The 18,243-nt window shown below is 38.5% G+C and overlaps 1 protein-coding gene across 1 annotated transcript in view; it reads right to left on the bottom strand.

The window, feature by feature from the left end:
* SLC35F1 (solute carrier family 35 member F1) overlaps positions 1 to 5,997 on the bottom strand; it is a 177,229-nt gene extending 171,232 nt beyond the window's left edge. Inside the window, exon 1 of the mRNA XM_008691249.2 lies at positions 5,948 to 5,997. Coding sequence (XP_008689471.2) covers positions 5,948 to 5,997 — 50 coding nt within the window. The remainder of the gene's footprint in view (positions 1 to 5,947) is intronic.
* Between the last annotated feature and the right edge of the window lie 12,246 nt (positions 5,998 to 18,243).

The following is an 18,243-nucleotide window of genomic DNA, read 5'->3' as shown; positions in this document are numbered from 1 at the left end:
AGAGAACAAACTCAAGGTTGATGGAGGGAGGTGGGTGGGGGATGGGCTAGATGGGAGATGGGTATTAAGGAGGACACGTGTTATGATGAGCACTGGGTACTATATCTAAGTGATGAATCACTGAATTCTACTCCTGAAACCAATATTGCACTGTATGTTAACTAACTAGAATTTAAATAAAGAATTTTAAAAATAAAAAAAATAAATAAAATAAAAAGTGATTTAATGTCATATAAAAAAGGATTATGAACTTATTTATTAGCATGTTAGTAAGAGCCATACTTGAATTTTTACTATTATGAGTTTTAATGACTCTGATAAACTTGTGTCCCAAAGACGCTTATACACTAAAGATGGGAGTGTGTGGCAGGAGGCTTTTCAAAGTGTGGCCCAGCACCATCTCAGAAATACACATCATAATAAAGAGGGAAACTGTTTATTCATAAGCCCATAGAGAGGTGATGTTCTTGTTCTTAATCTCTACCCACTTGACCTTCTCCATCTACTGATTTAGTCCTTGTATAACCTCTGTTAAGAAGTAAGCTTTCCAACTTTGTCCTTCATTTTGACAGACAGAACAGAAAGTCAACATTCAAATTTTAATCCCTAGTTTGATAATATGAAACACCAAACTCAAAGAAGAAAAAGGAGGAAGAGGAAAGGAAACAGGAGGAGGAAGAAGAGAAAGGAAGAGGGAGAGGAAGCAGAGGAAGAAGATCCTGATGTTCATCTCCTCGGATTCATGGAGTAAGTGACTGCAGGTCTCTAAACCTGTATAGTTCATTTGTAAGCCACTATCCAGGCGTCAAGGGATTCTCTTTCGTGTGTCATTAGATTTTTCTAGTCCCTGGCTCCACACCCCAGGACAGCCTGCCTCACAGAGTCGGACTATGAAAGAGGAGACAAATACAGAATGGACTTCCTCTGTGTTGCTGCCCACACCATGCCACCTCTCTCTAGGTCTCTGCTTTAAACTCACCTTGGGATTCTATTAATAACCTCTGCCTCATGTATGGCATCATTCTGGGACTATTTACTGACCCTCTTTCATCAACTACCTGCCACCGTAAGCAGCTCAATTGTGGACCAACACATTTCTCCGGGCTCTTATGCCCCCAGAGTGATGGAGGCAGCCAACAACATTTCTAATTCCCCGTCTCCAACTGGACTTGACAGATGATAAAGCAAAGATCTCAAAGGCAGGGAGGAGACTTGCATAGTAAGTAATGAGATAACAGACTATAAGATGCAACCAAACTGCTTTCCTCTTTGAAGCAAGACCTTGACCTTGTCTAACACTAAGTTCTTCTCTAAGGCCCAGCACTCACCTTGTGCATTTCATTTCTGAATATGGTACAAGGCCAGTCCTGCACAGGCACTCTTTTTTTTCTGATGATGTTGTAATCTATCCCTTTTACTGATATATCTTTATTTAACTTCAGACTTCCTATGGATCTGAACTTTTTTTTTAAGATTTATTTATTTATTCATTTGAGGTGGGAAAAGAGAGAGAGAGAGAGAGAGAGGGCAAGCACACGAGTCGGGGGAGGGGCAGAGGGAGAGAAGCTCAGGCAGACTCCCTGCTGAGTGCAGAGCCAGATGCTGGGCTCCATGTCACGACCATTAGATCATGACCTGAGCCAAAACCATGAGTCGGACACTCAACTGACTGAGCCTGGCACCCTGGGATCTAAACTTTCAAAGGTGAGTTGTGTTTCATCTTCCAGAAAGGAGATAGATAGACGGAGACGCTCCAACATAGTATACTCACATTAAGACTGCCCTGATGGTCTCAGAGACATTTAGGGAAAGAAGGTAACGAGATGCAGAGAAAGGGTGGACTAGTATTAACCAAGAAGGCTCGCTATGGACAGAAAGGCCAATGCTTCCAAAAAGCAGAGCACCAAATCATTCCACATGACCAGGCCATGCAGCTACTGGGCATCCAGTCTGTGCCACTTACATGGCCCTAGGTACAGAGACCGTGACAAGGGAGGTCAGAGCAGATGTGTATGACCACACCTAGAAGGTAAGCAGTGCATCAGTAAATCAAAGATCCATTATTTTTCATATTTAAAAAAAGCCTATAAGCAACAACAATAATAATAAAATAGTGTCCTGGATCTCTGCATTATAAGAAGGAAAAGAGAAAAAAAAATCACAACTATTTTTCCTTGAGAATGAAGTCTGTTTTCCGTAAATTTAACTCTAAAATCGAAATCAAGAGAAAATGTCCTTCCCTCTGGTAATTCTGCACATTGAAATATTTCTATGCAGTGAAAATTGGCCTATTTCATTCTATTAATATGATTAACCTTTCTATAAACTAGTTCTAGGTGGAAATTCATTTTTTTCTAGCCAGAAATGTTGCCATTTATGCATCTCAAAACTACTTTTAGTGGAAATAAATGACATTTTTTTTAGAACCCAAAAATAGTCCTGCCACTTAATTTTGAAGAAAACCTAAATCAAGGCAACAGTGTTCTGCTCATTCACAGCACTAGTAATGTGTGCTTTTGCAGCTAGGTTTCATTTTTTACTCTTCTCTTTCATTCGTCTCTTGTTTTCTTTGCCATCAGCAAGGTCCTGCCTGAAAACTCTTGGATCCAAGCACAAATCATAGGTTACTAATTCCAGGAAAAGATCATTTCAAGTGCAATGCAGAGACCTTTCATTGAGATACATCACATAACTCCTGGATTATTCTTTCCAGAGATCCAGGTGCATTCCAGTTGTACAGCTTACCCAGATACAACATTCAGGGAAGTATATGGAGTCATATGTCAACCTCTCTCCTCTCTCCACTGGAAGAACCACATTCAGCCCCATAGCCCCCTCTCAGACCTTCCTTTCCTATCTCCGTGCCTTTCTTTCCAAGGAGGAAATCTTGATAATCCTACTAATAGTGCAAGGAGATGGTGAGGTACTAACCCACCTCAGCATTTCGGAAGATGGTAAAGGGAGTAGGGTACAACTCAATAGAAAGAAATGGCTATAATAGTGGAACTAGACAATTTAGAGAAAGATAAATAGAACTTTCCTGTTGCTGCTTAAATCATACCCTATGGGCAAATATCTTGGGGTGGCTAAGAAGATGTGCCACAAACAAGAGAATAAAATGTCTCCACTCAATCATTCTTCACTGAGAAGAACAAGTTATTTTGGAGATTTCAGTTCTTATCATGTAGTGACAATAATAAAAAATCATCATCATAACTAACATTTATTAAGCACTTACTATGTACCAAGCACTCTAAAGGCCTTACATGGATTAATCCTACAACAATCTCACAACATAAGTATTTTCATTATCTCCATTTCACAGATGATGAAACAGAGGCACAGAGTGGTTAAGTAACTTGCCCAAGATTACACAGCTAGCAAGTGATAGATATGTAATTCAAACTCAACCTAATTCCAGTGTCTGGATTTTTAACCACAAACTACATGGCCATTCCCAGATGACCACAGATACATACACCACACACATGGGCACGGACACATGTTACACTGCTTTTTTCTACATCATTACTTCGTTTCACTGCATTGCTTTTCTCTCTCATATATTTTCCCCCACGAAGTCTTCACTGTTAAAATATTTACATCACTCTGACCCAAGGGCTATGAAATGATGTGATATGGGCCCGGGGAGCTGGGGAAGAAGAAAGGATGTATGACCCATTCTGAGAGACCTGGATCTATCTGCTTGTGTTTCTTTAAATAACAACTTCTGAAGAGTAAGGTCCGTCCTTTGAGTCATTTACTAAATCTATATATCCATTTCTTGAGGTCCTTACAAAATAGTAGTATAAAGCATGGATTACACATCTGACACTTGGCGTTTACAGAGTTCTCTTAACAAAGGAATCACATTTATGTGGTGTTACTTATTTCTAGACTAGTTTAAGGAAAAAAAACCAACATTGATCTTTTAGCAAGAAAATGAAATAATTTATTTATATATTTATATATATAAGTATATATTTATATATGTGTATATATGTGTATATAATATAATATAAAATAATATAATAAATATAGAGTAAATTTATCTGTCTTTGAATGCCAGACTGCAAAATTTAGAGTTAATACATCAGTATGCAGAATTTTCATCCACTTATACACATGAAAGTATAAAAGGTAAGAGCACCCATGTTTAAAGGATGGGGCACAACATCTCCTACATTACTGATGGCAGTATATACCAAGATACAATAATATTCCTATTCTTTGACACTTCCAGTAATCTCCTATCTGAGAAATTATTATAAGGAAGTCAAAAGGATGGAAAAACTAGACTTGCGTCATGATTATTATTCATAATGACAAAAACCTGGAAATGACCCAAATGTTATAATAACTTAATGGTTCGTTAAGTACGGTGCAGCAACTTGATTGAATAGTAGGCAGCAATTTCCAATCATTGCTAAAAGATTGTAGAGATAGAAAATGCTTAAAATATAATACCAAGTGAAAAAACTCTATAATAAAAATTGCTTCTGTGCTTTGACCACAATTGCATAAAATCATTTTATGCATATTGACAGGTTTTTTTTCTCTCTTGTTTTCTTTCGGCGTATGTTCCAACTTTTATGGATCAATAAAAAAAATTCTTACTTTCGAATCTGTTCTCCTCTAGTAAGTTAATCATTGAGTAATTTGAAATTGTGGGAAATCATATGATTGATAAAAACCGTGTGGGGTCTTTGGGGAGAGTGCGATACTGGAACAAGCAGCATATATACTGACTATTCCCAACCTTGGACTTAAGCAAGACAGTGTCGTTCACATTTGCGGTGTGAGGGCAAGGTTTGCTAGCTTTCCATGCCACATGTTTTATGAAGATTAATCAGAAGATTGTAAAGTTATCGGAAGTAATTGTCTGCAAAAAATTCCTAGTTATAGAAAACATAAAATATTTATAAAATCTTAACATACTTTTCCCTTTCTTTTATTGGCTTTGGTTCTGTTACTTTTACTTAAATGATTTATGATCTCTGAGCCCTTTATTGTAATCCACCTCAAATCCTTTCTGACTGTAGCACAGTATAAATAGGTAGGAAATAATAATCGTGCTTCATGCATAACAAGTAGTGGCCATTCTCTGCTTACAAAACGGCAGATAAAACCGAAAAAAATTGGTGCCTTAAGCTTAGTGTTTCTTCCACGTTTCTGAACATTTGGCATAATGTAATATGATTGGCCAAGTGCTGTGTATTTGGGGTGAAACACCCAAAAAACTACTTACACCTTGCTAAATTACAGCTCCTTTAGAAAGACACAGCATTCTATAGTAAACCAAACTCCCTAGTGGTTTCTGAGAAGGAAATCATCGTTATTTTGCAGATGAAGAATCTAACTCACACATATCCTAAGAAGTCTGTCTAGACTAATAAAAGGAACTAAAATGTATTGAAATCATACATAGCACTTTTTTTAAAAAAAAGATTATTTATTCAGAAGAGAGAGAATGAGAGAGAGAGAGCATGAGAGTGGGGGAGGGTCAGAGGAAGAAGTAGACTCCTAGCTGAGCAGGGAGCCCGATGCGGGACTTGATCCTGGGACTCAACCTGGGACTCCAGGATCATGACCTGAGCTGAAGGCAGTCGCTTAACCAACGGAGCCACCCAGGCGCCCCTACATAGCACTTTATAGGTTCTACCTAATTTGATCTTCGCAACATCCCACTGAGAAAGATACTACTGTCAAATTCAGTTTACAGAAGAAGGAACCATCAAAGAAAGGTTAATATTTTGCCCCAGGTTTCAAACTCAGACTATAAATACGTCAAATTTCTTGTAACATAATGCTTTACGTGTTTTAGGATTACAAAGTGTTTTATAAATAACCTATAGTATAGGTAGGGGAATGGAGAGTTTGTAAAATCAATGGTGATATATCTGAGGCAACAGGCAAACTCACGAAAAGAAAAATGTATGAAACTTACCCAATGTTCTTCCATTCGGTGAATTCCAAAACATCGAAAGCCTTTTCCATCTGTTACATTCTGTCCCATAACACCGAGTATAGGATCCTACGTTTACATTATATGCAAATTATCTCTTAAATATGTGAAGATTGTTCATTTGGCATCTTTGACTTAGTATTCATCATATTTCTCATCAAAATTGAGGTAGGGAATGTCATTTCATACCCCTGATTCCTCTTTATCTCTCACATTCCAGGCCCAATCCATCTGTAGCCAGTCTTCTTGATTTGATTTCCAAAACATCTCTGAAATCCGTCTCTTATTCCCACCACAACTGCCAACCTCCTAGTCCAAGCCACTATCCCCTCTCTGTGCTGCCCCTGTTCTCCCAGCTCCCATAATTAAATGCCCACCCTCTTCAATCTACATTTAGCTAACTCAGCTAAAGGAACCTTGGGAAATGCAAATTACAACACTTAACAATTTGGTTTAAAAAGCCTTTGATGTTCTTTCTCAAGCCACACTCTTCTCCTAGACAGTGCCTTCTGCACCTAGGCCTTCATGCCTTCGTCCTATTTCCACTGCTCAGTATGCTCTCCCCCCAGCTCTTCTCAGCCTTCGTACACCAGCCCAAGGAGCACTTCTTCAGAGAGGCCACCTCTCATCTCCCCACCTAATTTAAGACCCTGCTATTCTTCTTCTTCCCACCGTTCCCCCTGACTTCCTCTAAAGCACTAATTATTTGATTCGTTCATTTGCTTATTTATTTATCATGTGTCTTCCCCATTAGACTGTCAGCTCCATGAAGGAAGAGATTTGGCATCTCCTGTGTACTGTTGTATCTTGCCTGCCAAGAGCCTTGCCTCTCACATGGAAGACGCTTAATAAATAATGGATGAATGGATCAATAACAATCTTGTGAAATATGAGAACGGGAGCAATGAATGTGTTGAGTAGGCATTGCTTAATCATTTGTTTCTATGAACTACCCCAAGTTAAAACATTGACATTTCAGGGCGGCGGGGGGGGGAGTAGTCTAATGCAGCACTTATTATGTGGCTTATTACATGGATTAATTAATCTAATCCTAACAACCACCTCTCAGGAGAGGCTATTTGTATCTTTCTTTTATAGACGAGACAGCAGGCCCAGAAAAGTCAGTAGGTGCTTGCTAGTGAGGGGTGCACTGGTACTGTCATCTTTGAAGCCTTAACCACTAACTATTCTGCCTCTCATGGTGAAACTGACTGTGTATACTCCGAATTTATTTTCTTAAATTTTCTGATCCAGTATCATTTCTAAGTCATGCAGTCTTTCCATGGCCAAATGCTAACAGAAATGTCTCCTGCCCTAGGAATTAAGCCAAACAAATGGGAAAAAAGGATAGAGATTATTCACAGGCAGTAGCCCAAAAGCTGCTCCGGGCCATGGTGCAGCTGGCTGAGAGCGGATGCAATGATATTAACGAGGTCATAAATTAAATATACCTTTTTTCCCCCAAAATCTCATCAAAGTCACAGAGGTCCTGCGGCTTGCCTGGCTCCATCTCCAGCGCATTGGCAAACCCCTCAACTTAGAAACATGGAAAAGTAGGACCAGCTTGAGGTTCTAGATACAAGGTTGTCCACCCACTGGGTATCTGGGAAAGTTCTCATATTCTATGAATGCTAAGAAAAGGGGCTAATTCTGGAGGAGCAGGCTCTGAAGCTTAACTGGGACTGCCCAGGTAAGTTCACCAATACTCAGAAATAAACCCAGTCAGAGTCTAATTCTCGTGTCAGCCCAAAGCTTCTCAAGGTCAAAATTTGCTCATTCTCACCTTTTAGAAAAATGCCAATGAATAACTATAAATCCAGTGTAAACGCATTACATCTACCTTAAGTATGTGACCAAAACGTAAATTCGTTTTTCAAAAAGTGTTCCAATTGCATATATATAATTGTTATCTTTTCCCAAATAATGGTGTAAAGTTAAGATAGCACAGAGGGAAAAGTGACATATTACTCCCTATAACAACAGATTTTAGCTAGTAGTTTTAAATTAGGAACCAGAAATAAAACCTGAGTGTTTAATTCTGAGAACACCATTTTCTTCTTTTTTTTTTTCTGTAAATAAATGTGTTCTTGATTTTTCTCTGACACACTCACACGCATACCTGCAAGTACCTACTTATATATCTGTATGTCCAAAGACACATAAATCTGTGCAAATTGTTGCTTACGCCATCAAGATTCTGGAATGTGGGAATAAATATGAGAAGCTGAGCTGTGTGATACCCTATTCCAGCATTTCTTCTGTCCATGGTTCCCGGATGATCAAGTTTTGCTTCATTATAATTTACTATTCATTCATCCTGCTGTCATCTATTTCGTACATTAAGAAGAATAGAGTTGTAGAAAGAAATAGGTCAGATGCCATAAAGAGCAGCATTTATAATTGTAACTGTCAGTTATTTTTATAGTTTAGGTTTTTAGTGATACCCTGAGAATATATAAAATTTCTTGATGAATTCCTGAGACTAGATTTGATTCCATGCACCTATTTGGGTCCTATCCAAGAAGAAGGGAGCAAAGGGTTTGTAAATAAATATATGGGGCTTTCATTAGGTCATGAAAGGTGACCTTGGGATGCCACCCAAAGAAGGATAAGTCAGCTTGGATCGGGGCTCAGTAAGAACACAGAGGCTTGAGACCTCAGCCAGGGGAAGACAGTGGAGGGTTCTCTCCTTCTTTCCAGTGTAGGCACAGGTTGTTAGTATTTTATTTTTTTCCTCTCTAAGGAGAGATAGGGAGATGTAGGTCCAATGACATAGAGGGGACTCTTGGACTCTCAGCTTGGAGAGAACATCTCAGAAAAAGAGAATGACTACCCCATTTAAAAATAAAGGCTTCCAGAACTGCCATTTTGACCCAGAGTTCCCAAAAACTCCACTAAGGGAGTAAAAGTGGACTTCAGTTCAAGCAGATTGTTTCAGAGAATGGTGGGATGTCTTGACAATGACAGGAACTCACTGAAGTCTGTAACATGTCAATTCAGAAATGTTTCTATTTTAAGCCTGGGAGTCTTATTCTTTTTCGGGAAGACCAAGGGTTGCCGAGATTTATTGATCCTATAATTGGCACTTCCAAAGCATTAACATGTCGAACAGCAAGGCACAGAAGGGAGTCACCCCTTAAAGTGTACACAGGCAACTTCTTTCATAGTCATTGATTACATACCTTAGCTGTTTGTTTAGAACCCATCTCCATGGTAACTGTAAAAAAAATCTGTCATTTGGTATGGAATTTCTAAGAATGGCCTTATAACACCTACCAAATGTTTTACTTTTGATCATCAATTCTACCCAACAATAGTCAAGTGTTGGACTTAAAGTGTAAGAAGCTTTAGGTTGAATTTAATTCAGGCAAAAATGAAATTGTTTTACTTTAAATCTTCTGGGTAATTGCCTCAACCCTCCACTTTAATTGAACTTGGAGACATAGCCAGAGAAGTGTATCTCTCAGGATTTATCTTTAGTTTGTAGATAGGTATTTATTACACAACATAAATGGAACATAAAGCAAGCTTTAAAAAAAAAGTCTTTTTGAGAATAAATCCTACTCAATCTACCAATTACTCAACATCTCATCACTGAAAGTGAAAGATGATCTTTTTTCTAGCTATTCAATGAATCTGCTGCTGCCAACTAGCTGTCTAATTTCCTCTCTCCTATTGAGGTCTGTTGCTATCTAACTTCTTGCATTAGCCCATAGCCTGGACTCCTACTAGTTGACAAATGTTCCAAAATTTTCAATGCTCTTCCCTGTGCCCTATTCATTGCCGAGCCTCTGTTAGTGTTGGGTATTTTATTTTAAAGCCAGCTCTTAATTATTTGGATGCCAATTAGCCAGGGTCTGGAATTAACTTGACTCTGCTCTCTCTCTGTTTCTTTTCTGCTGCCTGCCTTTTGGCCACAGCACAGCTTGTTAGTTTTTTCATGAAGGAATGAGGGGCAGGAGTGGAGTAGGGATAAAAGCCCGGAGACTCAAATAAGTTCATTTTGTTATTTATTGGCAGTTCTGGTTAAAAGTTTGGCAAGACAGTGTATTAAAAGCACACAATAATAGTAAACTTTCTTTATCATGTATATCTCATTTATCCAAGCTCTCCCAGATTCCCATTGCTGATGTTAAATTGGAAGCTGCCAGAATTGCACTTGGTACCTTATATAATGGCAGGAAAAAATAAAGTTTCTCTGACTTGGCAAAAGCTTGTTTAATGAGCAGCTTTGCTTGGTACTGAATCCTTTCAGATCAGCAAGCACAGGGCCATTAGCCATTGGAAATCAAGCTACCACACTGTCGAAAGCTCAGGACAGCCAAGCTGCAATGATTCTAGCTAACAATGGAGTTTATATTTTTGTTGCATTTCATTTTTTCTCTTAATAAAATGAAAGAAAGAAGAAGAGAAATGAGGGAATTGAAGCAAAGATGTTCTTATATTGGACATACAAAAATACCATGCTGAAGTCTTCAACTAGAATAAATTATTACATCATTATTTCGCGTCAATCGAGATATGAAAAGAAGCTATCACTGGGTCCTGAATTGCATTCTACAAGTAAAGGTAGAGTTCGTTTCATCAGTTTCCCATTTTCTGAGGGTAATTTCAGTATTTTGAGAAAACGTAACTTTAAAATGGAGAGATTTCTTATTGGATTTGATGGCAACATTTGAGTCTGAAAGACTAGGACAGCTATTCAAACAGGGTGCATGAAGAACTTATTATGAAATCCCCAACTGCACTGTTATTAAGTCATCTAGTAATTTTTCTTTTATTGATATCTTAAAGATCCAAGAATTATATTTTCCCTTATGTCTACCACAGTGTCAGTGTGTCTGAGGGTCTTCCCTTCAACTGAGAAAGACAAAAGAGAAAGAACATGAGAGATCATATAAAAGATAAATTTAGATATGAAGAAGAATTTCATACCTTTGAGGGGAATGCACAGCATCAGACTGCATCTCTAAGGGAATGGCAGGGCTGTCTTTGAAGACAAAATAATTTCCCATTTACACGGATCACTTAAATGCGAGTCTGTGAGATGGGAGGGTGGTTGGCTGAAATGATCCTTAAGGAGGTGGTTTATTTGTACAGTGCCGAAGAATAAAGCCAGACAGCACTGGATTCAAATCCCTGTCCTGCAACACACTAGTGCTGTCACCCTGAGCAACACACGGAACGCTCACGGGCTTCGTTCTCTCAACTTTAAAATGAGGGCCATGAAAATGTACAACAATTTTGTGAATGTTAATTTAGATCAATATATAAAATCCTTACCATAGTGGCTGTATCATAATATGTTTTCAGAAGGTAGTAGTTATTTTTACTAAAGTCCCTTTCGACTTTGTGAAAATAGAGTAGTACCACAGATTCTAATTTACACCTCTGAACAGCAACTCTTGAATGCTTAATAAAATAAAGCAGTGACTCTCCACACTAAGGCTTATGATGATAAGTCAGAAAAGAGACACAAGAAACAGCTGCTAAAGCAAATCCATTTTTTCCTAATTCTTGGCTTTTTGATAGCTCACAATGCTAAACCTCTTTTCCTTGTTATTATTTTAATCTATTTTTAATTGGTCCCCTGTCTACTTTCGAAAACCCTTTGAGACCACTTAAAAATTAAGCAAAAAACTATGTATTAGATATATCTGACATAACTGTTAAACATTTAAAGATTTGTTTATATATTTATTTGAGAGAGAGAGAGAGAAAAAGGAGAGAAAGACATCAGGGGGAGGGGGAGGGGCAGAGGGAGGGGAGAGAAGCAGACTCCCTGTTGAGCGTGGAGCAAAGGATTTCACTAACCTGAGATCACGGCCTGAGCCCAATGCTTAACTGACTGAGCCACCCAGGTGCCCGAACTGTTAAACATTTAAATTCAAAACAGTTTAAAGGGCAACAGTTGAAAGAAAGAAAGAAAGAAAGAAAGAAAGAAAGAAAGAAAGAAAGAAAGAAAGAAAGAAAAAAGAGAAGTATGCCAGGAATTAGTAATAACCACTGAATTTACTACAATTGAGGCTTAAGTTTAATATTGAGAGTTCTGGCAGCCAAGGCAAAGAGCTCCTTTTATCATTAAATATTCACAACCTTAATGTAATGAATTCTGTCAGTGACACTTTAGTGTGGAAACCAGCAAAGGGCTGTGGCTTTCATGGGGTTTTCATGGGGCTTCAACTCACCCATCACCCTCCATCATCAATTTTAATGTACAATTTTAATGCACTCTTACAATGTAAAATGAATTAAAGGTTTGAGCCTTTGGTTCTCATTATTTTGAATTACCTTGAGAAAATACAGAAATTATTTGTAAACAGAAGACACAACCCAACAAACTTATGTTCACAAGAACTATGTAGAGAAAAGGGTTGGTAAACTCTAAGGATCCTACGGCCAGATTTTTCCCTAAGTTTACCACCATAGATATAAAGGGAATTCTTTACTTTCAGGGTATTTTAAGCATCAGCATGCATCTGTAAGGGAATGATGGGGCTATCTTTAATATAAAGTAAGTTCTTGGGGCACCTGGGTGGCTCAGTAAGTTAAGCATCTGCCTTCGGCTCAGGTCATGATCCTGGAGTCCAGGGATCGAGCCCTGAGAGGGGCTCTCTGCTCAACAAGGAGTCTGCTTTTCCCTCTCCCTCTGCTCTTCCCCCCCTCCCCGTTCATGTTCTGTCTCTCTAGCTCACTCTCTCTCAAATAAATAAATAATCTTAAAAAAATATGCTCTTGAATAATCTTTGACTTAGTGAAATTTGATTCTGAGTGATGAGTTGGTGGTTAGCTGAAGTGACTCTTAGGCTGTATTTGCAAAATCTACAGGAGCCAAGCAGATTATCATGAATTCCTCAGACAGTGCAGGCTGCACTAGCCTGCTCGCAGCTAAGGCTATTTTCTAGCATCATTGCTTGAAATCAGACATAAAACATTTAAGAAAAGTTGTGCTCTGTATACAGTTCCTTGGATTCTTGAGAATTTCTAACTAGCTCATCAAATCGTACCAACTGCCTGTTCCATTGCCAAGCACTACGCACTGTGGGAAACCATCTGTATGTTTATTATAGGTGTCAAATTAACCCAGAAGAAATGAGAAGATATCTTTGAATTGGGGTTCATGTGACCCAACTTAAACCAAGAGGCTGGAGTAGTCTTTTGTTGGTATTGTGGCCAGAGGCTGATTTTCTTTTTATGTTATTTGTCTTTCAGGTTTCCATTTCAAAGATTATCCTTTTCAATATGTAACCTTATTATTGTTTTACAAAGACTTTCATCATATTTGACTTTCTAATTCATTTTATCTCTTGTTTTTCCATCTGTTGTATACTCAATTTATTAAGCTCAGTAGCGCAAAATATAATTTATTTCTTTAATTTGAATTGGATATCTACAAAAGATAAGCTACCTTGGTGTGAATGTCCCTCAAAAAATGCACGTCTATTATTTCATCCTGTAAAAAGGAGGATAATATTGTATATTTCCTACACATTTTAGGTAAGCTGCCAGGATTACTGAGCTTACATTGGGTAACTCTCAAGGGTACCTCACAATATACACAATGGTACTGAACAAATATTATGTGATAATGACTAAAACTGTGTATTGGACAGCATTGTTGTAGATTAGCCAATAATGTATAAATCTTTTTGCTTTTTTAAATAAGAAAATATTGATACTGCTGAATTCTCTTACGTCATCTTGTATACAAGCATCCTTTTTAAAATCTTTAAAAAGGCAGGATATGTTGCTACCTTTCTTTTCTTCCAACACAAGATTTAATGACCACTGAGAAATATTTACCTTATTTTAAACCCTCTGTGCTTTGAGATGTATCACCACATAGCTTTGTCAACATCGCTCACTCCAGTATAGTCTGAAAGTTACCTTACGCTATTTTAGAGGAACTTCTGTCCAAAAAAAATGGTTTATTGTCTCTTAGCTCAAGAAGCCTCCATGTCAGAACACTGTAGCAAAAATGCAAAGCATATCTATCCCTAGAAGCTGCCATTTTCGTCACAAGGTCTCTCATTTGCATCTTGCCGTGGGTATCAATAAATCATGGTGTGCAGTACACAGCGGCGCGCCATTCAGCCATACTGGGAAAGGAGGCTCATTAGCTCCCAGCTCTGCCCCTTCCTGAAATGAATTCCGCTCTGTTTACTTACCAGATTTGTTACTTCCTCCACATAAGAAGGCATTCATGAGAACTCAAAGCCTCCTGGATTCGTTCAAAACTCTGTTTTGAGGACAATGCAATTTTTTTTTAAGATTTATTTTATTTTATTTATCTGTCAGAGAGAGAGAGCACAAGCAGAGGGAGCGGCAGGCAGAGGGAGAAGCAGGCTCCCCTCTGAGCAAGGAGCCCGATGCGGAACTCGATCCCAGGACCCTGGGATCATGACCTGAGCTGAAGGCAGATGCTTCACTGACTGAGCCACCCAGGCATCCCAGGACAACACAATTTAAAAGTGAACAAAAAATGTGAAGAGACACCTCACAAGATATATGAATGGCTAAGAAGCATATGAAAAGATGCTGTACATCACTAGTCCTCAGAGAAATGCAAATTAGAACCACAATGAAATACCACCACACCCCCACTAGAATGGCTAAAGTTAACATGACTGATGACACCAAGTGTTGCTGAGGATTCAGAGCAACTGGAATTCTAATACACTGCTGATGGAAACTCAAAATGGTATAGCCACTTCGGAAAATGTCATACACATACATTTCCTGAGTGAACCAGCAATTTGCATTTCTAGATATTTATCCAATAGGAAATGAAAACATATGTTGCATGAAAATGTATATGTGAATGTTCGTAGCAGCATTATTCGTAACAGCAAGAAACTGGAAGCAACTTTAATCTCTCTCAACTGGTGAATAAATAAACTGTGCTATATCCTACCACAGAACAACACTCGGCAATAAAAAATGATGAGATATTAATACGTGCAACGGCATGGGTGAATCTCAAACATTATGCCACGTGAAAGAAGCCAAACACAAAAGAGAATGCACTGTGTGACTCCACTTACAGAAAATTCTAGACAAGACAAAACTATACTGACAGAAGGCAGTCAATGGTTGCGTCAGCTTGTGGAATTTGAGGAGGGGATTTTCTGCAAAAGGCATGCATGAGGAATCTTTAGGGCGATGGAAATACTCTGTATCTTTACTTTGGTGATGGTTGCACAATTATATATAATTACCAAAATTTATCAAACTGCGCACTTAACATTGAGGTACAATTATATATAATTACCAGAATTTATCAAACTGTACACTTAACATCTGTGCATAAAACTTCAACGAAATTTTTTTATTCTGGATTGCTCTTCTTGCTTCATCCTATTTGCTATAAAGTGATAAAACGTACTCCAAATTATTGATCCTTGTTACCTAGAATATCGACTCTGAAAATCTCAGAAGCCCTCTCATGCCATGACTGCTCCCATAAAACAAGCCAATCCCTTTCTTTCTACGTCCGTTTTCAGAATGCAGCTGCTGCAAATGTCCATGTGTTATTTCTTCCTCTCTGTTCTATGTCATAAGCAATAAGCACAGTGCCAACAGAAAAGCAAATACAAAACTGTATACCTTCGCTTAGGAAAATAAAGTAAAAATTCCTGACAAGACTCTGTTTTGAAAGTGTTTGCACTGATAAAGGTGATAATATTTAGAATCAAGTATATGCAAACAGGGCTGTTGGTATAGCAAGGTGTAAATGACTAACCTCTCACTTATCTGCTGCAGGCCTGAGAATGACCATCTCTTTTCAGTAAAAAGGAAGAGTGAGATCTTCATGAGGCCTCAGAGAGCAGAACTGGGGTCATTTTTGGAAGTTACACAGTTTGTACGTATACAAAAATAAACCCCAAATCTACAACTGTTTGAAATTAGAATCGGCTGCCTTGTGAAATAGTGAGCCTCCCCCACTACAAATAATAAAGCAGAGGTTGGATAAACATCTGTACAAATGTCACAGACGTTACCCCAGCCTCAGCTATGAGGTGAGACAGTGTGATCTCTGAGGTCTCACTTGACGCTGAGATCCTATTACTCAATGAAACCATGAATGACCTTCTCATCTGCAGTTTCACCAAAGTCATGGGTTAAAAATCTACATGGCACAGGGAATGAGGTAGTGATCACAGACTCCTTGTTTCAGCAAGTTTGAGAATGTGGCCATGAAGAACAGAAGAAAATAAGAAAACAGAGGAACATATCATAAGGTCTCAGCAGGGTCTAATGAGCACCCCCTCCTTTTAGGAACATGAGTTTCAAAGACAACAGGAAGGAATCAAGTTGAAAAGTGAGCATTGAAGTGACAGAGAGAAAGGAAATCAGAGGATGTAGTGTAGTGTAGTGTACATTTAGAAGTCACTGGATGATTTCTACCTTTTCAGTATAGTAGGAGGCAAGGTCTTTTGAAAAGGAGGAAGAGAAGAGAAAGGGTTTAAAGAAATATACAGTGGAGAATGGATGAATGAGAGGATGTCTGAGCAGATGTGTCAACATAAAATTAAACATCTTAGATGGGTTACTCACATGTTTTATGTCTCCCCTGACAGCTCAGATACAAAAAAAAAAAAAAAAAAAAAAAAAAAAGCAGACAGCAGGTGCTCTAGGGTTAAGAGTAAGGTTTAGTACATTCTCAGTTAAAGATCAAAGAAGAGAGAATTCCAGCAGTGGAAAAGAGCAGCATTAATGTAGTAAACTCCGAAAACTCCGTGAAGCTAGACAGGCTTACTGATGTGACTAAAGCAGAAGATACTTAGAAGTCTTGGTAAAGAAGAATGGGAGTAATCTTAATAGTAACCAACATTTGATGGCATCTTACCAAGGCTTTTTCTACACACAATTTTATTTAATTGCTGCAACAACTCTGCAAAGCATCATTATCTCCTAATTTTAAGATTAGGAAACCGAGGCTTAGGTACAACGAGAGACCCTCCGTGGGTTACAACGTTCTAATGGTGAGACTGGGATGTGAACAAGGTCTTCTACTACGAAACATATCCTCTAATACCAAATATTCTCTCTTCTTTTCAACTCTGTTTTTTCTGTGTGTAGACCCCAATGTAGGGGACAGAGTGGGAGACAGAAACAGCAAGCTTCTCACAACAAGATGGCCGAATAGTGCTTGTCGTCAACACCCAGCAGTATTAACAAAGCAGGGGCTCAGGGACTCAGTAAACACAATTAGAGGTGAACTGGGAGGAAAATAACAAAACAGAGAGCTACTTGGAGCCCAGCAAGGAAAACCGTTCTGTGAGACACCTTGAAAACCACAGGAATATAAATGAATTAACCATCCCATGTCACTTTCCTTAATAATATATAAACCATCGCAGGTTTTTGACCTCCCCTTCTTCAATCCTTTTATTGCATTTTTTATTGCACCGTTTGACACACCTTGACATTCTCTTTTTGTTTTAAAATACTCTTCAGAGCAGGGCGCCTGGGTGGCTCAGTTGGTTGAGCGTCTGACTCTTGATTTCAGTTCAGGTCATGATCTTGGGGTCGTGAGATTGAGCCCCATGCTGAGCTCTGCGCTGAGTGTGGAGCCTGCTCGGGATTCTCTGTCTGACCCTCCCCTGCTGCTCGTGTTCTCTGCCTAAAAAAACAGCCTTCAGAGCTATAACTTATATTAAAGTAACTATTTTTTTAAAGTAACAATTTAGAAAGGATTATTATAATAATATATTTATCTTTTTCATTGAGCATGAGAGATGCTAAAGCACTATTTAAATAATATAAATTGTCAAGTCCCTTTCGTGTGGATGTGTATTGCTTATTCCGTGCATCTTAGATGGTAGTAAATAGGGCTTGAATTAAATTACACTTATAGGCATTATATTTAAGCAATACATCTTCAATGCCCCTAGAAGAAGGCTTTTATTTCTAGAAATATCTTCAAGATTTTCACTTACTGCAAAGTTGTAAAATGTTGACCACTCTTGTATTCATTTTATAATCCAATGGTGATCAAACTAGGGCATAGTTTGTATACCCACAGTATACACAGAGTACCCACAGAAACCTTACAAATGTTCGCAAGCAAGGTCAGTTTGAAGACATCAATAGCAGATCATCAGTTTCCCTATATATGCTTTCCTAACTGGATCTGCCTGAGAATCTATAGTTGATGGTCATGCCAGGGCTCTTCTCCCCTCTCTTTCGTCATGTTCTTTCTCCCACTTTACAGAAGAAATACGTGCCTCTCGCCCATTCTGCATTACAGTATAGTGGCAGAGAGAGCCTTGGGG

Source organism: Ursus maritimus, unplaced genomic scaffold (assembly GCF_017311325.1).
Source record: "Ursus maritimus isolate PB19 unplaced genomic scaffold, ASM1731132v1 scaffold_13, whole genome shotgun sequence".
In the NCBI taxonomy this organism is placed as follows: domain Eukaryota; kingdom Metazoa; phylum Chordata; class Mammalia; order Carnivora; family Ursidae; genus Ursus; species Ursus maritimus.
This window is presented reverse-complemented; position numbering and strand designations above follow the sequence as displayed.